We start from the raw sequence: 21311 nt of genomic DNA on the forward strand, positions 1-21311 counted from the left end.
CGAGGGCAGGGGGCTGCCGTCGCGCGCCCAGGCGAGCTGCTCGCGCGGCCCAGTGGCCGGGCGGCGGCGGCGGCCCGCCCCCGCTCCCGCGCCATCCCCCGGCTCCGGGCCGCGCGTCTCTCCCGGCGCCGCGCACGCCGGCGGCTCGGCCCCGGGGCTCGGCGCCGCCCGCTCCTCCTTAACCCGCGCCGGGAGGCGGCGGCGGCGGCGGCCCGGCGGGCGGGGGAGGGGGAGGGGCGTGGAGCGCGGCGCGGAGGCCGGGGAGGAGCCGGGGCCTGCAGCGGAGCCGAGCCGAGCCCGAGCCCGAGCCGAGCCCTGACACTGTCCGTCCGCCTTCTGGCTCCCCGGGAGCCCGGACTGGCCGGAGCCCGAGAGGTGGCAGCGCCGGGGGCCTCACGCGCCGAAGGGAGCGGACCGGACGGGACGGGACTAGAGGAGGCGCTGGCCACAGTAGCCAGGGACCGGAGTCGGCAGCCGCGGCCTCCCGGACCCTGCTGCCCAGGCCAGCTCAGGGAGAGCGGGGAGTAGGAAAACCCCACCCTCGGGGGCACCCCCGGAGCGGAGGCGGGCGCGGGGACGGGAGCAGCCTCTCTCCCTGCTGGAGCGGAGACCCTTACCGCCACTCGGGCGAGGGGAAGAAGAGACCCCTGTAGGGGAGAGGAAAACCCCCATCCTGGCCCGGGAATAGACCTCCAGAAGTAGAAAGGGGCGATCCTGCTAAAGGAAGCAGACAGAGTGAGCCCGCCCCAGCGTGCCTCCACCCCTCCAAACGCACACTCTCAGCAGTTCAGGACTTTTGAGGCTAAGAGAAGGGGGGACATGCCTGTGGAGTAGGCGCCCTCCATCCTATCCAGTACTCACAGGGGAGAGGAGTCCTTACATTCAGAAGCAGAGGACACTCCAGGGAAAGAAGAGGAGCCGGCTTTCAGCCTTTCAGGAGAGGGGAAGGACTCTCCTCTCAACTTCCTTGTACCTAGACAGTGGAACAGGGCAGAGCCCCTCCGCTCAGATCTCCAGCAAACAGAAAGAGCCCTCCACTCCCGAAAGATCCAGTTTGGGGGGGAGGGGGACTCCCCCAAGGGGGAGGAGACAACTCCTGGTTCGGAGAGGCTCCTCCCCTCCTCCCCCGGGTTACAGGCAGGGTGTGGGGGGTGTGCCACCTTCCCCAGGTAGGACCTCCTTCTCCTCCGCCCCCTCCTCCTCCTCCCTCCGCTCCTCATCCTCAGGGGACCCAGGTCCCCCCGACCCCAGCTTGGGATGCTCAGCCAAGTACAGGAAGAGCCACTGAGGATGAAACTCTTCATCTGCCTTTGAAGAGGGGAGTCCCTCCAGCCCCAAACTCCAGTACCAGGTGGTTCCCTCCCTTTGCTGGGGGAAGCTTGGAGACAGGTTAGTGCTTTCTTTCACCTCTCTGTCCTCTTTAGGTGCTAGTGGGGGTAGGGGCTGAGATGGTGGCTCTTGGGTTTCATCACTGGGGAAGGTAGAGTAATAACTCAGAGAATCCTCTGGGGAGTGTGTTCTGAGGAAGCTCCTGGCTTCAGACTTAACACCTTCTGCAGAGGCTCTGAGAAATGGGTTTCTTAGTGTTTGGGGACTCGATGGATGGGATTCGTTTGAGGTCCCTGGGGACATGTAGGGTTTCATGCTGAAGGCAAAGGGGTATCAGCAAATGCCTGCATTTTCAGAACTGCATTGGTACTGTGTAATAATGATGGACACATCCCAACCAGACTCCCAGAGCGCTCTCCATTCTTGGGCTTTCTTACTTCACTAAAGTGATCGTGGCATTTCATGGCCTACACTTGTCTAGGGCTTCCAGTGTTACTACCTTGTCTTACTTTGTAAGCCTACCTCAGCTTCATGTCCACCAGAGCTGCTCTCTCCTACCCACTGTCTCCTTGATAAGAAAATCAGCCTGTCCCCACTCACCCTTCCTCAGACACCAGGAGGCCTCCTCTTGTGGCTTACCTATTCCTGCATGGAAGCATGGCTCTGTCAGTAAAATCCAAAGGGAATCCCCCCTTCCCAAGGCAAGAAGAGAGGATGCAGGGGAACACTAACTCCTGGTTGAAGTTCTTCCCTAGTGCTGGTCCTGTACCACTGCCCTCATGTCCTGCACGGCTCCTGTCCACAGCTCCTGTCCTTCACTGACAGTTCCTCAGGAAAAAGCAGATCCTGGATAGGAAGAGAGGGGTGTTGCTACTCAGCCTCCTTCCAGTCTTCCATCGAAATAAGTTGGCCCCCCACCGGGAGATTTGACCTGGGATGAGTCTCCTTTCAGAAAAGCACCTAATAGTTTCATCTTTTCCCTTCCCATTTCTTGTTTGGTTCTGTGTCTCTGGAATCTGGTATTTAAGTTTTCTTTCATGAGATATGGAGCAGGAATCATCAAAGCCCAGAATCATCAGAAAAGGTGGGAGAAGGGTGCCAGGAAATCCTTCTAGCGGATGCTGGGCTATGTGTGTTTAGCAGTGTGTCTTTCCACCTGGGACCACTAGCTGGGCGCCCGCTTTCCTGCTTCATCTTCTGTGTGCACCTCACAGCGAAAGCAAGTGGGAGACTTCATCTTACGTGGGTTTTTATGTTTCCCTCTTCTTTCTCTGTCTGGGCCTTGGTGGGCTCTGTGAGTCCCTACGTACATCCACTTGGCCCTGGAGACTACCTGTTAGTGGTATGTGAGGCAGGTCCGCACCACTGTGCTAGAGAGCAGTGTACGTATGTCTCTTAATTCAGGTGAATGGGGCTCTGACTCTCTTTCGAGTGGGTATGTGTGTGGGGACAGTTGCATCCGCGCTTTTCGGACTAAGCCTCCAATTACCCAGAATCCTGTGTTTCTGGTAGGCCTCTCGAAGCAGGTGCCCCTGCAGGAGGACATGGAGAGGTTGTTGGTAAGGCCGCCCTGCTGGGAGGAAGGCCTTGGCCTGCCCTGACCAGTTGGGAACCCTCATGAATGGCTGCACAAGAGTCCTTTCTTGTGGTAGGGCTGCTCAGTGTCAGGCTGTGGCTACTTCTTCTAGAATTAGCGAGAGAGTTTTATTTCTGGTATCTCTGGTCTCAAAAGCATGAGGCTCCTTGGCTCTTACCTCTAGAACTCCCTCCCCCACTTTGTGAAAAGAGCCGACTCTAGTGTAATAGCAGCCCGTTTCTCCCAAAGTGCTTTCCCAGATGCTGGAATGCAACTTGTTGAGAGATTCAGAGGGAACTGTATCACAGCGGCTCCAGGTGGACCCCCCCCTCCTGCCCCCCAACAGTGCAACCGGCCCTACTAGGACGGAGTTTCCCTAATTCTCCTTGCCTCCTTGCATGCTGGAAGCAGATGGCTGTTGGGTTGGATTAACTATGCTTTAGAGAGTGGTGTTTTCCAGATCATGTTTTATGACTAGACCTGGTCCCTGCTGAAAAATAGAGATGCTATCCCCCCGTTCCCTCATCTTTGAAGTCTGCGTGGTCCTGGCATTGGTCAGTAGTGGGGTGACCTTATCCCCAAAGTAAAAGGTGGAGTTTCTGACATCTCGAAAGCTATTGCAAATTCAGTGCAGGTTTTGTAACATAAACCATGGCAGGCTTGCTGTTTTCAGTCTGAACCTCCACGGTCTGCTTTCTCATTTCCAATATTCTCTGTTTTACCTCATTCAAAAATAATAATAGCTACACTTACCTAACACTTACTAAATGCCTTAAAAATATTAACTTGAAGCAATCTTCCCAACAACCCTGTGCAGGTGCAGTTATCATCTCTATTTTATAGAGGAAGAAACGACAACACAGAGAGGTTAAGTAACTTGCCTGAGGTTGCACAGCCAGTAAGTAGTGGAGCCAGGATTGAAACCCAGGCATCCTGACTGGTAATTGGTAATGTGGTAAACTCAACCACTGCTCTATTAGTGTTGGCATTCTGTCCAGAGCAGGAAGTTATCACTCCTTAGTACCTGACCTTGGCACCATACAGAGAATAATTCCTGACCTTTCAGATAAAGTGGGAAGAAAACCATGCCTGTTATTTTGGATCTTTTAAAAAATTTTTTAAAAAAGATTTTATTTATTTATTTGACAGAGAGAGATCACAAGTAGGCAGAGAGGCAGGCAGAGAGAGAGGAGGAAGCATGCTCCCTGCCAAGCAGAGAGCCCGATGCAGGGCTCGATCCCAGGACCCTGAGATCATGACCTGAGCTGAAGGCAGAGGCTTAACCCACAGAGCCACCCAGGCGCCCTGTTATTTTGGATCTTACACATCTCATCCAGGATCAGTCTTCCACACCAACAGAATGTCTTTCTGTTTTTCTCAGCCTTTCTCCTGGTACTGTAGTCTTCATCAGATGTCCTGTGGATGTGATGGAGCCTGCCCTTTGGCTGCCTTTCCCAGTTTCTATGGGTATTTCCTTTCAGTCTTCCAGCATGCAGAGAAGAATGTGGCCTGACTCGGGTTCTGCCCAAGCCCAGTGGCACAAGGCCCACCTAGAGAGAGAGGTCTGAGTAACTAGGTTGGTTGGACTAAGAAATGGAAGTAGCTCTTGTTTGCCTTTCTAATATTAGCCCTGAACATTAGCCTCGTGCCATTATTTTGGGGAGCATGGAATGTGTGGCAGCCACAAGCTCATTAAGCTTCATTCACTTCCCTCCAGGGATGAAGCTTTGGCAGTGTTGATGACTTCATCCCTTTTATTGAAGGGGGAAACTGAGGCATCGAGACTTCAGGGAGCAAGGGGTGGCTAGGGACATTTAGTGAGTCAGTATCAAGGCTGGGAATAGAACGGAGGGACCTCATCTCTGAGGTTCTGTGCACTGGATGGCCCTTCCAGAATGGGGAAGTGACAGGGGTGAGGAAGTGGGATGGGTTAAAGGAGAATGGTGCCAAAAGATCAGGAGGACCTTATGCTGCAAGCTTCTTGTAGCTGGTAAGATTAGGATATATTTTGAGTGCTGGGTGGTATCTGGAGGGCTGACGGGGAGGGTGCTGGAGAAAGGTTAAATTTAACTTCTCTTAACCTGGTGCAGGGGTAAGGATAGGGAAGAGCATGGAACAACTAGCAAAGGCTGGGAGTGCTTCCCTTTCTGGAATTCACAGCGATTGGCATGGGTTCTGTAAACCACTTGAAATCTACTCTCATGTCCGTGTCCTGTGTTGGGAGACTTTCAAATGAAGGGTCCATGGAAGACTTCTGTGTTCATAAGTTGAGGTTTCCTACGGATCTTTAGCAGAAGATAATAGGGAATTCTTTTTTTTTTTTTTAAGATCTTATTTATTTATTTGACAGAGAGAGATCACAAGTAGGCAGAGAGGCAGGCAGAGAGAGAGGTGGGGGAAGCAGGCTCTCCGCTGAGCAGAGAGCCCGACGCAGGACTCGATCCCAGGACCCCAAGATCATGACCTGAGCCGAAGGCAGAGGCCCAACCCACTGAGCCACCCAGGTGCCCGATAATAGGGAATTCTTTACAGACCTCCCCTTCTGAGGAGGACCCAGGAAAACCCTGGTCACTGAGAAACTGCTTATTGTCACAATACTGTTGGGCTGGAATAACCCAGCTATAGGACCAATACACTCCCCAAAGCGCCCTGCTTTACTCCAGATGCTGTGGCATTTTGACTCAGTAATGCGCTGGGAGGTTTGAAGCTTCCTGGAATGATGAGATATCCCTATTAGCTTCCAAGTTTCCATTATATTATAAGGCAGGGTGGTGATGGTGGGCTGTAAAGGAGGGTGGTGGGGAGAGAAGCTAACCGTAAAGGGGAAACCCTTTCATGATACTATTTATAAACAGCTTTTTTTTTTTTTTTCTTTCTTTCTCTTGTCAAGCAATTCTTGGGTTTCAGTTGGGTCTCCTGCCGCTCAGGCCCTGAGGCATAAGGTGTTTCCCTCAGCTTTGTGGAGTGGGTGTGTTGCTGGGGAGGAGCAGGGTGCCTGCTACTTGTGTGTACACGCAGAGGTTGTGTGGGTGGGGAACTTGGGGGAGAATACAAGAGTGAGAACACTGACCCTTAGGAGAAAGGGTAAATCTCAAGGGGAGGAGAGTCCCCACTGTGGGCGACAGAGTGAGCTGACAGCTTGCAAGGTGTGTTGGAGGCAGGAGAGGGGGGTAGGCAGTCATACCTGGGATTGAGTTTTTAACCACAAAGGATGTGGATTTGTGTATGGTCGAATCCCTACCGCTCGTGCATTTTATCTGGGTGCGCATTTAGAAATTACATACGGGATGTGTTTCTGTCCCGGATTCTGAATTCTGAGGCTCGCTAGTCCTGGTGGGACCGTCAGCAGGGCGGTGAGAAGGAAATACTGGCTGGACTCTCTCCTCCCCAGGCGAGCAGGCACAAACCTGCCAAGCGGCAAATGCTTAGGGGGTTGCTGGCATGGGCTCTCAGGGAGAGCGCTTCCTGCCAGCCTTTCTAGACCCTGCAGTAGCAGAGAGCACCCGGCGCTCTTCACCTTCCCCCACCAAGACGTCACTCCGGCTACACCGATCTGCCAGCGAGAGCGCCCAAGGGGTGTGGGTGGCAGCAGGGTGTGCAAACATCAGGCGTGGGCGGTTTGGCAGAGCCAGGAGTTTGCATGGAGGTGCAGCAAGCGTGCGTGCCTGGCTGGGAAGGAAGGAGAGAGGAGGAGGGCGGGAGAAGCGGAGCCAGCTCTTGGCCCCAGAGTGGCTATTTTTAGCTAGCCTATCTGATTGTTACGGTGTGCACACAGCTGGGTGTCCCCCACCTCCTGGCTCAGTGAAGCCCAGTGGGCTGGGAGGTGGGAGGTCCTTGCCGATGCCTTCTTCCTGGTGTTGGTGTCTGTAGGCGGGAGCCAGCCAGGGGCAGCTTTAAAGGTGTGAGGGCGGCTCTAACTCAGGATCTGTTACCTCTGTGTGTCACTTTGTGCTCTGCTGGTAATGTACATCGTATATCTCATTGTGATCTCTGGGTATGGGGGCCACTGTTTATGTGTGTGTCTTGCCTCTGTCCTTTGCTGGTTGTCGTGCGTAATTTATGCTTGGGGTAAATCAAATATGCCTCATGTGCACATATATGGGATAAAAAGCTGAGGGGTCAAATTCACCCACTGTGAAACATCTGTAAAAGTGTTGGTGTGTGCTTCGTTGCTGTATATTTGTGTTTACTAGGGCTGTTTTTCTTTACATGTTCACTTGTGCTATCTCTATGTATGTAAAACAAGCATCACATAATTGGAGAGTAGACTTTGGCTGATTTTACCTGGTATATTAAGTGTTTTTTAAAAAAAATATGTAGTTTAAAATATTATGTTGTAGGGCTCCACGTAAGGAGGATTGAGGGAATAGCTCAGTTGGGTGGGGGGTCTGATTTCCCTCTTAGTGCTGAATGGAGAGTCCTGTTGGCTGTGTTCTACATTAAGATGTAAGACTGGTAAGTACCAGTCTGTCATCTGGTAGATGATTGGTGATATGTTGTCTGGGGGCTTTGGGAACACTTGGTTGAGGGCTGTCCTGTGACAGTCTCCCATGGGGATTACAGTGGGAAGAAACTCTACTTCCCTTAGAGCACTAACATTTGAATATTATTTGCCACTAGTAACCAGCTATCACACTCACCTGTTCTAGTTTCCTCTCCCCTTTGTTCTCTTTCTCTGCAGAACCCAGAAGTACCATGGCTTCTGACCTAGAGAGTAGCCTCACCTCCATAGACTGGCTCCCCCAGCTGACCCTTAGAGCTACCATCGAGAAGCTTGGGAGTGCCTCTCAGGCTGGGCCTCCAGGTGGCAGCCGCAAGTGTCCCCCAGGCTCACCCACAGATCCAAATGCCACCCTGAGCAAAGATGAGGCAGCAGTGCACCAGGATGGCAAGCCACGATACAGCTATGCCACCCTCATCACCTACGCCATCAACTCCTCTCCAGCCAAGAAGATGACCCTCAGTGAGATTTACCGCTGGATCTGTGATAACTTCCCCTATTACAAGAATGCTGGCATTGGTTGGAAGGTGGGATGGCTTCTGTAACCTGCGATTGTTTTTAGCCTTTGATAGCCTTTTTCTCTACTCTTTTGTTTCTTCCTCTGACCTGGTCCAGTTCACTCTGACCTGTTTCAGAGATGCATGAACTTAAAATCTTATATCTCCCATCCCCTACTCTTTTTCAGAGTTGAACAACTTTCATAAGGTATGTCAGGGAAACTCCAGTGATATCGAGCCACTAAGTGTAGTTATGAGGATGGCAGGATGCTGTTGCTCATCATACCCTCTTACCTTCTGAATCTTCGAAAAGGAGATTCATTCATTTCACAAATACTTATTGCCATTCTACTATGTTCAAGTCACTGTGCAAGGGATGGCATTGCTTCTTCCTACCTAGAGGTAGGAGTCTCATCAGATTTCCAAAGCTTCATTACACGTAGTCCTCATCTTCTGAAAAATTGTATACCAGTAACAACAACAATAATAATAATAATGATAATAATAAGGTCCTTCACCAACAGCTCATCTGCCAAGCAAGTAGTAAGAGGATAAGTTGTTTGGCTGGCAGTAAAGGAGGAAGGAAACTCTTCTTCCAAGCAAAGAAGGAAGACTGCTGTTCCCCATTTTTTGGAGCAGCAACTCATTTGCCAGTTGTTGAGAAGGAGTGGGGACTTATTTATTTATTTATTTATTTATTAATTAAAGATTTTATTTATTTATTTGGCAGACAGAGATCACAAGTAGACAGAGAGGCAGGCAGAGAGAGAGAGAGAGAGGGAAGCAGGCTCCCTGCTGAGCAGAGAGCCCGACGCGGGACTCGATCCCAGGACCCTGAGATCATGACCTGAGCCGAAGGCAGCGGCTTAACCCACTGAGCCACCCAGGCGCCCCGGGAGTGGGGATTTAATGTCGTTCTTTCACTCTGTATATCACCGGTTGACATACAAACCAGATGATAAGCTGGAGACTACTGGAAGCGTTCAGCTTTTCCTCCGTGACCCTGTCCCTGCTAGCTACCACAACACCCAGCCTCGTCCAGCACATCTCCAGCACACAGCTGCAACATTCTTTCTTTCCTCCGAATGTAGCATTCCAGGGGGCTGTTGAGAAAACAAAGGTGACCTTGTGCCTTTGTTTTGTTTCTAATTTATATTTGTTTTTATTTATATAAACAGTCTTAAAGTAGTATTCTTTTAGGGGAGATTAAAATAAATTAAGGCAGATATGTATCTGTCTTAATTTAATCTTTCTGGTTATATATATAAAACCAGAAAGATTATATAGTTGTTGTTTTTAATATAGATACCAGAAGCACCTGGTAGTCAGCTTTATAGGCATTACCTCCCATTCATTTAATTTCTGCATTTTCTCATCTCAGGGCTCTTGCTATCTGCTAGATAAGGTCCCCCATCAGTATAGTTAGGAGGTCCTAAGTTTGCCTGATACTTGAACTTTATGATATGTTATGTTCTTTTGTGTCCCTCTGTGCCCTATTGGAAAATTTTCTGCTTTACACCATGCTGAAGCCTAACTTGCTTCTCTGCTTCCCTAGAATTCAATTCGGCACAACCTTTCTCTCAACAAGTGTTTCCGGAAGGTGCCCAGACCTCGGGATGACCCCGGGAAGGTGAGACACTCCTGTAAGCATTGAAAGGAGGGGCAGGAAGGAGAGAGGAGTAGTTGACAGCCTGGAGTCCTGTGGCTGTTTTAATTACCCAGAAGAGGAAATCATGTTAATTAGAGAAGCAGCTTTATTTTTTCTCAAAGGAAGAGCTTGGCTATCACGCTTGTGGGCCCCCACTAGCATGAGTGACTAAGAAAGATTGTGAAATTTTTTTTTTAAGATTTATTTATTTGTCAGAGAGAGAGAAAGAGAGAGAGCATGAACAGGGGTAGCAGCAGGGAGAGGGAGAAGTAGGCTCCCTGCTGAGCAAGGAGCCTCATGTGGGACTAGATCCCAAGACCCTGGGATCATGACCTAAGCCAAAGGCAGGAGACAACTGAGCCACCCAGCCATCCCTGAAATCCATTTTTTTAAATAGAATTATATATGGTAAAGTTGACTTTAATGCCCCCTTTCTTATGTGTGGCCCTCTTTTTAGATGTGAAAGGTAGGCTAAATAACCTTTGTAGGGACTTTTCCCTACAAAAATCCCATGACTTTTATCTTCAAAAGGGAAAAGAGATAAATCAGTTACTTCTTTCGAAAGATGTGGATGCTAGAGTTCAGAAGAGCCTTGCCACAGATCACACAGAAGGGGATGGTTGTGTGTGGGCATTTCCAGCTCTTGGAACAAGATACCAGAACAATCAAGGCCTGTGTTTGGACCACCAGTTGTAGTTATACCCCTGACATACTCATTGAACTTTTAGGACAAATTTACTCCTCAAAAATAGCCAGTACCCTCGGGACTCTGTGTGATTTTCCAGTTATTTTTCTTAATATAACTTTTTTTTTTGGTGAAAATCCTCCCAACTATCTACTTTTCCAAAGGTGGCAATTTTCATATATAATGATTTTGTTTTTTGTGGTGTTGGGTTCACCTTCCAGGGCTCTTACTGGACAATCGACACCTGCCCTGACATCTCCCGAAAGAGAAGACACCCTCCAGATGATGATGTAAGTCCCCACCTGAGCCAGCAGCTCAGGCCACATCCTGTCTTGTAGTTTTGGTCCTTTCCTGTGTTTGGGGCAAAGGGTGAGCTGAAACCATGGGTCTCAGGAGGATGTTTAGTTTCTGCTTCCAGATTTCTGTTCTTTCCCAACCCTCAGCTATCCCAAGACTCACCAGAACAGGAGGCAAGCAAGAGCCCACGGGGAGGCGTTCCTGGGGGCGGAGAAGCCTCACTGCCTTCCGAGGGGAATCCTCAGATGTCCCTTCAGAGCCCCACTTCTATCACAAGCTACAGCCAGGTAAGAAGTAGGGGTGTCAGGGTGCATGGGGACGGATGGATGGGTGGATAGGTTGTTGAACAGAGTCATAGATCTGCCAGTTGGAAATACTGTATTATCTGTGATGTAGTAGGCAGATCAATTGGGAAAGATGGGGAAAGCAGAAAAGGGAAGCTGAGAGAGAGAGAGAGATATGTAACAGAACTTTGAGAAAGATCAGGGGGATGAAAAATAGTGAGAAGAGAAGAAGGGGAGCCAAAAAGGTTATGAGAATGGAAGATGGATGGAGCATGGGAAAGTGGCTTGAGGCACATCACAATAGGAATCAATGAGACAGACAGGGAAATGATGTTCATTCAGGATGAAGACAAGCCAAAGAGCTTGGTGACCATGAAAGGGCTGTTTTCCTGATTTAGCACATGGATTGAGTCTCTCTTACTCCTTTCTGCAGGGCACAGGATCTGTGGATGGTGGAGCAGTGGCAGCAGGGGCTCCTGGCCGAGAAGGTGCCGAGGGTCCTCCTCCCCTGTATAATACCAACCATGACTTCAAATTCTCCTACTCAGAGATCAATTTTCAGGACCTAAGCTGGTCCTTTCGCAACCTCTACAAATCCATGCTGGAGAAATCCTCTTCCTCGTCTCAGCATGGTGAGCCTGCTGTTGGGATGAGGGCATGAACATACTTATACTCCCGGATCGGTGGTAACATTCTCTTTCCCTTCTGTCTTACTTTACATGAGGAGAGGCTGATCACTGGTTAGGGGAAGCATCTCAAGAAACCAGAATTGTTTGGAGTCAGGTTCTTCTGGCTTAGTTTGGAACTGTTTTGGAGCTGTTTCGAGAGGCAGGCTGGGTTATTAGCTTCCGAAAGTGAGTTCAAGGGATCCCCCTTCTAGAACTAAGGGCAGTGACTTGATGGCTGCAAGCCCATCATTTAGAGGATGGCCACTAGGGGACAGCAGTGGTTTGCTTTCCCTCAGAATCTGTTTCATTGTGAAACAATTTAATTTTTTAGCATATTTCTAGTTGCTTCTTTTAAAAAAAAATTTGTGCTTACTTCGGCAGCACATATATTTAAAAAAAGATTTATTTATTTATTTGAGAGAGTGAGTGAGTGGGAGAGGGGTAAAGGGGGAGGATCTTCAAAAAGACTCCCCTCTAAGTGCAGAGCCCACCTTGGGGCTCGATCTCATCACCCTGAGATCATGAGATCATGACCTGAGCTGAAATCAAGAGTCAGACACTCAACCAATGAAGCCACCCAGGCACCCCATGTTAATTTTTGTTAGAAAAAAATCTCAAACAGATGCAAAAATAGAGAAAATAGTATAATAAACACTTAGGTTTCCAACTTTTAAGAAACCCAGTTTTAATACATGGCAATATTTTGTTCAGCTCGTTTCATTTACCACCCACTTTTTTTTTTTTAAATGGGAATAATTTAATGAAATTCCCAGATGTGCTTATCCCACCTATAGATACTACTTCAGTGTGAAGTCTTAATGATAAAGACTTGGTTATCCACTGCCATTATTATTCTTAACACAGTCAATAATACTTCCTTAATATCAGTTTATATTTGGTCCATACTCAAATTCCCTGTATTACTGTGTGAGAGTAAAGTTCATATTGGAAAGCTCCTTTGAGAGATCACCTGGTCCAGCCCTCTGTGACTCCTGTTTGTTTCTGTTTTTATTTATTTATTTAGATTTTATTTATTTATTTGACAAACAGAGAGAGCACAAGCAGGGGGAGTGGCAAGCAGAGGGAGAGGGAGAAGCAGGCTCCCCACTGAGCAGGGAGCCCGATGTGGGACTCGATCCCAGGACCTTTCGATCACCACCTGAGCCAAAGAGAGATGATTAACCACTGAGCCACCCAGGTGCCCCTTGTTTGTGGTTTTAAAGAAATTAGAGGTGGGGGTCAACTTCGGGTGAGGCATCAGAGCCTCTTGTTCTGTGTAGGTGCCTTGTACAGGCCTCAGGGGATGAACAGGATGATGAAAACTGATTAGAAGCCACCTTTCGGAAAATTTGTATTAACTGCCGTGGATTTCTTCTTTTATATCTCGGGGGATTTAGAGCTGGAGTTATGCTCTGAGATTGTAGCCTTTGCTTGAGAAAGGAATCCAGGTCAGATGATTGGTTGATCAGAAGTGGGGAGCTGGGAAGGGCTGTCAGAGACAAAGTGAAAAATTAGAGTGAGTGAGGATTCAAGTGTTCACTTAGATTTCATGGCTGAAAGCCCCTGCCCAGCCTCAGTCTCTAGTTCTTCCCTGCCCAATGTGTGCCAGAAATTCATCCATCCTTACTCTATGCCTCACCCAGCTCCGTTTGTTGGTGGTGAATCCAAGTAGGTAGTAACAGCAGACAAGTGTAGACACAGTAAGGAAGAAGAAAGAGTAGGTACCCAGTGGCTTTATTTTATTAGTAATTTACCTTTTATTTATTTATTTGAGAGAGAGAGAGAGAGAGCACGAGCAGGGGAGAGAGAGAGCACGAGCAGGGGAGAGAGGGAGAGGCAGACTTCCCGCTGAGAAGGGAGCCTGAGACAGGACCCTGGGATCATGCTCGAGCCAAAGGCAGATGGTTAACAGACTGATCCACCCAGATGCCCCTGTGATTTACTTTTATTTTATTTTATTTTATTTTTAATTTTTTAAAAGATCTTATTTATTTATTTGAGAGAGAATGAGTGAGAGAGAGCATGAGAGAGGAGAAGGTCAGAGGGAGAAGTGGACTCCCCAAGGAGCTGGGAGCCTGATGCGGGACCTGATCCTGAAGGTCCGGGATCATGACCTGAGCTGAAGGCAGTTGCTCAACCAACTGAGCCACCCAGGCGCCCTGTGATTTACTTTTAAAACTTCACCTGATATCTGACTGCTCTTGACACTGATTCCAGGCCTACCCCCAGATCCCTGAGGAATAGCATGAAAAGGTACATGCTAACCTTTTTGCTAGAATTTGAGCAGTTGTCAAGGCCCTCCATCTGTCCGTTGTATCTATAGAGGTGGGGGAGCCATGGGGGGCAGAGGGAGCCCAGAGGATCCGTGCCTTCTCAGGACACCCTTAAGTCTGGGGTTTCTGTCTGACGCCATCTCATCCCTGTGGAAGTCCTGTTCAGTGAAAAATGCATTGGGGTGTCCGGTAGGCTCAGTCGGTTGAGCGCCTGACTCGTGGTTTCGGCTCAGGTCATAATCTCAGGGTTTTGGGATCAAATGCCCCACGCCGTGCTCCATGCTCAGTGGGGAGTCGGCTTGAAGACTCTCTATCCCTCCCCCTGCTCGCAATGCTCTTTGTCTCTCAAATAAATAAACCTTTAAAAAAAGAAAGAAAAGAAAGAAAAATGCATTGCCCAATTCACTTGGCTGCCTCCTCCCGCCCTCCAGGCTTCTCGTCTCTCCTGGGGGACCTGCCGCCCTCTAACAACTACTACATGTACCAGCAGCCGCCGCCGCCCCAGCAGCAGCCGCCGCCGCAGCCGCCCCCCCAGCAGTCGCAGCCGCAGCCGCAGCCGGCTCCCACCCAGGGCCCCTCCGCTGTAGGGGGTGCCCCTCCGCTGCACACACCAAGCCCGGATGGGTGTACCCCACCCGGGGGAAAGCCGGCTGGGGCCGAAGGCTACGGGCCTCCCTCCGTGATGGCCATGCACCCACCCCCACTGCAGCACGGGGGCTACCACCCGCATCAGCACCATCCCCACCCCCACCCCGCCCAGCAGCCACCGCCGCCCGCTCAGCAGCAGGCGCAGGGCCAGGCTCCTATCAACAGTACTGGCTTTGGTGAGTATGGAGGGTTCGGCGGGCTCCAAGAGGAGGGCAGGCTGGCCCGCTTGTTCTGACTGGGTCTGGAGATGCAGTTAGCCAGGTAGTTAACAGTGGGTCTGTAGTCTCGCCACCTCCCCCCCCCCCCGCCAACCCCCGCCCCGGCAGGAGCCCCTCTGGGCCCGCGGAAGTTGCCACTCAGAGCTCTGTGTTTTGGGGTTCTCGGACCACCTGCGATTGCTTTCCGGATTTTCCTGCCTGGGACCTAGGCTGTCTCTCCCTAAAGCTATCCGCTTTACTAGTCCTCCTTCTCCAGGGAGGGAGATTTTCCGATTATCCTGGTGATGTCATTGACAACCATGCACGTAGTCAGCCGGCTACCACATCACTCTCTTTATTTTCCACCCTGCCCGCCCCTTTATAGCCTTTCCTCCCGACTGGTGCTCCAACATCGACTCCTTAAAGGAAAGCTTTAAGATGGTGAATCGGCTCAACTGGTCCAGCATTGAGCAGTCACAGTTCTCAGGTGAGTGAGGAGAGGAAGATGACCGGAGGGAGGAGGAGGACATGGTGAGTAGGAAGCCTAGTAGAAACCAGCACCAGAAGGGGGTGGTGAAGTGAGCTTTGAGTAAGGAGGATTACATTGTTTTCCCTCCATATCTCACAAGGCAGATGATGCCAATGTTATTTGCAAATTAATTTTAATTAATTTTGCCTGAACTCACCCAAAATATGACCGTGTTTTATCCTACCCTGTTTTGTCCCTGGAGTGGGAAGGCTCTCAGGAATTCAGAAACCAGGACCACGATTTTGTAGTTTTGTCACTGTTTATGGGCTAATTCAATCACTCCCTTTGAAATTTTGTTTTCTTTACCAGCAAGATGGAAATTGTAACAAGAGTTTAGGGAAGAGCCAACAGAAGAAGAGTTCGAAAATGTAGAGCTCTAGGAGATGTCAGTTATTCTTGGCAATAAATCTAGTCTGTGGTGTTGATTTGTGATGTGGTGGGAGCAGTGAGATGGGGGCGGATATGGTAGGGCCTTCAGGACCTCCACAAAGGGTAGCCCTTCTTGCTTCTCTGTTTGTAGAACTGATGGAGAGTCTGCGACAGGCAGAGCAGAAGAACTGGAGCCTCGACCAGCATCACATTGCCAATCTGTGTGACTCTCTCAACCACTTCCTTACCCAGACTGGTCATGTGCCCCCGCAAGGGGGTTCCCACCGGTCACCAGCCTCTGCCCGTATTGCTGACTCCTGTGCCCTTACCGGTGGCAAACAAGAGCCAGCCATGAACCAAGGTAGTGAACCAAGCAAGTTACCAAGGAGTTGGAGGCTCTGATGAAAAGAGATGGGGAGGAAAAGGGCAGAAGAGAATTGAGCAAAGTCATCTGATGAGCAGTGACCCAGACTGAGCAGCGGGACTGGTTTGTCTGCTACGTTGACTGAACATCTAGTGCATCAGTCAAGTCTTGTACTGAAACACTGTATGAGTCCCTTTTCCACCTTAATTTGGGAGATCAGAATTACTTATGAAAAGGGAGGAGAAGGTGCTCATTCCAGATGTGTGTCTCAGTAACCCCTACCTGGATCATATCAGATGGGGTTGTGATTCTCTACAGCTACACAATCTTCAGACCAGTGTAATGAGAGAGATTCAATGATCATGTTTCTTTATTTGTTATCCTTTGACTAGCCATGATATTTCATAGTTCTAGGGACCATTAAGGTCCCTTTTTGCCCTAAGTGGTGAGGACTGATGGCTCCTCCAGAAAGCCTTTAAGCCTGCTAAAGCTATAGAACAGAGCAGGGAAGGGAGGAGACATCAAGGAGAGAAAGAGTATTTCTTTCCCCCTCTATATTGGGCCCTACTTCACTGAGTATAATGAAGTCTGCTCAAGTAACTCTTGTCTTGCTTTGGCAGTGAACTCTTATGTGCACCCACAAGCCCCCCACCTCTACCCCGGCCCATCACCAATGTACCCAATCTCCACCCAGGATTCAGCAGGATACAATCGCCCAGGTAAGAGCCAGGAAGCCTGCTTCTCCCACAGCCCAACACTCTCTACCCTGACAAGTTGTGTTTGCTTTCCTCTGGCTCTGAGCCTGCATTCTCTTCCCTCTTGTTCACCCCTGCTGGGAGTGTGTGAGCCTTCATGATTCCTAAAGCTCGAGGGTGGGCCCCTTGCTAGGGAGGTATATGTCATGGGAGACTAAAGGAGACTGATTTACTTTGAGCATAACTTGTGCCTGCAATAATAAAAGGGAGTAAAAACAGGGGTGCCTGGGTGGCTTAGTCAGTTGAATGTCTGACTTTGGCTCAAGTCATGATCTTGGGGTCCTGGGGTCAAGCCCTACATCGGGCTCTGCACTCAGCTGGGAGTCTGCTTCTCCCTCTTGTCTGCCTCTCCCCCTGCTCATGCTCTTTCTCCCCCCACCCAAATGGATAAATAAAATCTTAAAAAAAAAAAAGACAGTAAAAGCATGCAAATAGACCAAAGATATTGAACATTTATGTCCAGCTTTGGAATCTAGATGGAAGGTATGGTTAGGCAGATACAATGAGCACGTTATACAGACATACCTGCTCTGTGCCCATGTCTGTTTTCCGGTCACCTGACTTCTGTATCAGGGGTCTGGGATTGAACTACCTCTGATGGGGGTGGAGGTAGACCCTAACTTGCCATAAATAATATAAAATGAACAGATCGTTTGCTTTTAAATACATTTCAGAAAAATCGCTGTTATTATCCTGCCTAACTACAAGGGTTTCGAATTTTTTGGGTGACATCAGACTCTTTGTACATATCTTCCTTATCCATCTAACACATCTACAAATTTCTATACTGTGATTTCATATAATAGTACATTGTGTATGTTTTTTTCATTACTACATGGTTTTCATAAGTATAATTCTTGGGGGCTGCATAGTGTTAAATTGCCATGTGCCCTCTGTTTACTCTGGTTTATTTCCTGAGACCCACCGGAGTGGCACTAGCAACGGAAACAACTCTGGGCTGATAAGGAGCATAGTTTCACCAGCCCTTCCTCGTGGTCATATTCAGGGCTGAGCACTGCCTATCTAGATGGTAGAATAACTTCCCATCCACTCTCCTTTTAATTTCTTTGTCTCTTCCTGACAGCACACCATATGGTCCCTCGGCCACCGGTCCCCCCTCCGGGTACCAACGAGGAGATCCCTGATGACTTCGACTGGGACTTGATCACTTAGGGCCTCATGGAGCGTGGCCATGAGCCCAAGGCTGGGTGGCGAAAAGTCTGGGAGTGGGGCAGGAGCAGCCCCAGCCCATCCCTTCCTCCTTGCTGTATATACTTATATATTCTCTTTTTTCTTGCTCTGTCAGAAAAGCCACCACAAGATGCTGCCGAAGATAACCCCCCCCCTTTCCTGCCTCCTTCTTCCTTTTCCCTCTTGTTTTTTTCCGAATTCTTTTATTATTATTCTTATTATGGTATTATTATTATTATTGTTATTATTATTATTGGTTATATGCTGTCCCCAGTCTTCTGCCCTCCTCCACAGACCGTATCCACCCCTTGCTAATTTAAAACCATCTGGCCGGAAGGTGAGGCCTTGATGGCTACAGAGAAAGGTTTCAAATTTTGATTTGCCTTTCTCTTTGAGAAACTCAATGCTAATCTTACCTTCCAACCCTAAATTGTTTTCTGTTCCTGTCAGTTCAGTCCAGTACTAGAGAAGCCACATTCTCAAGTAAAAAGGGATCTAAAACACCGCTGGGCAGCCATGAATTTGCAGGTTTTACTCAATGGTGCTAATTTTGTCCTCTGAGTTCTTCCTTGTCCCTTTTATCTTCGATCCTTACTTCTCCCGATCCTCACTTCCCATCTAGGGTAAGAGTGATGGTGGTGGTGCAGAAGGGTGACCATTAAATCCTAGAAGAATAAGACTTCTGGGTTGGGTGGAGTCAAGCAGTGTAGAGGGGTGATGGAATGTAAAACAGTCAGTTTCTATATGCTACTGGAAACTTCCATGGACTTGTTCCCAGTCCTTAGTCTATTGGAGATAGAGTTGGTCTTGCTTCTGTGGTAGGGATGAGGATACCTGTTCAGCGTAGGTTCAGCTTTTAGGAGACGGTTTCAATTTAACCCTTTTGAGTTTTTAAACATAGTTTTCTCTGGAAATTAACTGTGGCTCATATTTGCATTTACAAATTATCCTTCAGTCCCCCTTCCCCATTCAGCAAATACTATTTTGTCTTCCTTCAGTTGCTGGCTCAACTCTTCCTCCCCTTTTATCTTCTTCCCCCCATTTTCTGGAACTCTCAAGAAGGAAAAGTAAGCCATTATCACTCTTTCAGTTTCATCATGTCCTAGGACAAGATGGGAACCTCTTTTCCACTGATCATAGCAGAACCAAACCTACAGCATTGGTGGTAGGGGCGTGGGGAAAGGGAAAAGGAGCTGGCATACACATAGGTAGGGAATTCAATTATTTAATTGTGTCAGCAAATGCTTCTCTTGGAATCCAAATCACTGGGGCTGAAACTTTTGCCATTTGACTTTCAAGGGGTGAAGGAAATTGGTAGAGGGGATTAAATAATCTAGAGAGGAGAGTTTGTGAGGGCCAAGGGAGACACCCCAGAAAAAGTAAAAAGGTACAGGGACAACTTCTGTCCTTTAATGAGAAATGGCCATGAGTTACTGCTGCAAAGTACTTAGTGTATGTTTCACATTAATTGTTGAATACTAGTTACGAGAGGGAAGAGCAATTTTACTTCTGTTTTTATTTCACTGAATGTTCACTTTCCGAAAGCTGCAGGACAAATGTAAGGAACGGACAAGGCCACTCTCTCTGTGATTTCTGCTTCTTGTTCATATTCTTTTATTTACCCATGACTTCCAGGAGATCTAGCTTTCTACTCTTCTGCTTTTCCCTCACCCACCCCTTTCTTTCTTTGTAAGGGGGTTATATATGAGAGTTTGTTGAAGAAGGCTGAAGCAAAGGGGCAAGAAAGGGCGGTTAACTAAAGAGCACTTTATTTTCTGTGAGGTTCTTTGTAAGAAATGGGGATATGAGTGGCTTGAATCCCCCATTGTTGGGCAGTCAGTGGGGTTGAAGTATGACATAATATTTCCCGTTGGGGAAAGGAGAATTTCTCTTAGAGGGTGGCAAAATGCCTTTGCCTTGTGTCCTTGTTCTAGGCATCTCTTCCGAATTCCTTCCAGTCAAGGTGCCTCCTATATACACAACTTCCCATCTGTTCTCCTGTTCTCCCCAAGATTCCCCCCTTTACAAATGATTATTTCTCTTTTCTAAACCCCCTTTCTACTCGGATCCACACAGGATTTACGAGGGTAGACGAAATTGTACATGTAAATGTCCCTTGTTTATAATTCATCTGTGTCTTCTGAAAATTCGTCTCATGAAGACTCTGGTGGGCAGCCAGAGTAACTAAAGTTTGGGGCTAGGGGTGGAGACTGGCCATCAGGCCTCCTGGGATTTTAGCTCCCTTCCATTGAACTCAGCCTTGCTAGATGGCACAGGACAAAACTTACCCTCTTTGGGCCTGTTTCCCCTCCCCTCCATGAAATGGAAAGAATACTACTTTTTCTTGTTGGTCCAGCATTGCTGGGCTCAAAGTATAGTCATTGTCGTATTGAGTGACGTGTGCAAAAGTGCAAGCGCTCCTGCCTCCAGGAGGGGATAAGGGAGAAATGGGAGGAGAGGGACAGATGAAGCAGTCACGTGGTATAGATCCACTCATCCTCACTTTCCTCTCTTCGACCCCCAGGTTTCTGGTTTGGTGAGTCCTTCGTACCACCCATAGTGCTTTGCATTGGTGCAGGCCGGCAAGGGGGTGTATGATCTCACAAGTTGTTGTGTTTTGCATGCTTTCTTAATAAAAAAAAAAAAAAAGGAAGAATGTTTATGGTTTAATCTTACTGGTGCTGGTCTCAGATTTCTTTTTACCAGGGTAGGAAGGCAGGAAGAGGGAAGCATTTGTCTTCAGCTGGCCTTACACCCTTTCCCTGCCTCCCACCTCTGGGTCCAATCAGTTGATCTTGGAATTGTTTTGTAAGATTGCTGGGAAAGAAGAATTAAAAAACATGCATTTAACATTGCTTTTTTTTTTTCCCCCCAAATGCTATTAAATATAGTGAAATATTGTTGGGAGAGGCAGTCACCCCTTATAGCTTGGTGTGTGGACTAGGCCACCTTGCCTGTGCTCTGGGATATTTCAAAGATCAGAGATACTACAATTTTGGGAGGAGTTGGATCTCCATCTGGGACTTTCTGGCAAATACTCACAGGTACTTACCAGAGTTTTTCATAAGAAATGAGGGAATTCCAATTGTAAGATTTTGTTTTCAGAATACATTTCCCAGGGATGGAACTCTCAAAGGGAATCCAGAAATAGCAACTATGGAATCTTATAACTATGTCATCACCCCAGTATCCTGTACACTAAATGTAGAAGTTTGGGACTTACATCCGGGTCTTGTAAGATGTGTTGGGACTTCCAGGATCCTAGCTAATTGCCATTATAGCAAGCCTCCAGCTGCCTACTATGATTTGCTGTATGTTTAGAGATTATGACATATTCTGAGTGTCAAACAGTTAAGAGGATCCATGAATCCCAGTCTCACAAGGAACCACAAGAAAGCAAGCATTTATTCATATCAAATACATAAGAAGATTACATTGGAAGGCGGCATTGCAAATCTTACATCATGGCACACATTGTTACCTCACACCTGAGCGACTTC

The 21311-nt window shown here is 48.4% G+C and overlaps 1 protein-coding gene across 2 annotated transcripts; it reads left to right on the forward strand.

Moving 5' to 3' along the window:
• Positions 1-254: 254 nt before the first annotated feature.
• FOXJ2 (forkhead box J2) lies at positions 255-20464 on the forward strand. 2 transcript variants are annotated; one of them, XM_032874668.1, is made up of 11 exons: positions 255-1389; positions 7587-7933; positions 9459-9533; positions 10458-10526; positions 10680-10820; positions 11251-11449; positions 14190-14582; positions 14989-15090; positions 15653-15862; positions 16486-16584; positions 17705-20464. In XM_032874668.1, the coding sequence occupies exons 2-11, from the start codon at positions 7601-7603 to the stop codon at positions 17791-17793; spliced, it is 1710 nt and encodes a 569-aa protein (XP_032730559.1). In that variant the 5' UTR covers positions 255-1389; positions 7587-7600; the 3' UTR covers positions 17794-20464. The 2 variants fall into 2 exon arrangements, with proteins under 2 accessions (XP_032730559.1, XP_032730560.1); XM_032874669.1 differs by lacking the exon at positions 255-1389 and adding an exon at positions 7314-7360.
• The last annotated feature ends 847 nt before the right edge of the window (positions 20465-21311 follow it).

This window comes from Lontra canadensis, unplaced genomic scaffold (assembly GCF_010015895.1).
Source record: "Lontra canadensis isolate GAN:19392208 unplaced genomic scaffold, GSC_riverotter_1.0 scaffold53, whole genome shotgun sequence".
NCBI lineage: Eukaryota > Metazoa > Chordata > Mammalia > Carnivora > Mustelidae > Lontra > Lontra canadensis.

Excerpts from the sequence above, each read along its gene's own strand:
- FOXJ2 (XM_032874668.1), top strand. The coding sequence starts at position 7,601 with ATGGCTTCTGACCTAGAGAGTAGCCTCACCTCCATAGACTGGCTCCCC. Across the intron at positions 7,934-9,458 it reads ATGCTGGCATTGGTTGGAAG|AATTCAATTCGGCACAACCT; the intron begins GTGGGATGGCTT and ends CTGCTTCCCTAG. Across the intron at positions 15,863-16,485 it reads AGAGCCAGCCATGAACCAAG|TGAACTCTTATGTGCACCCA; the intron begins GTAGTGAACCAA and ends TTGCTTTGGCAG.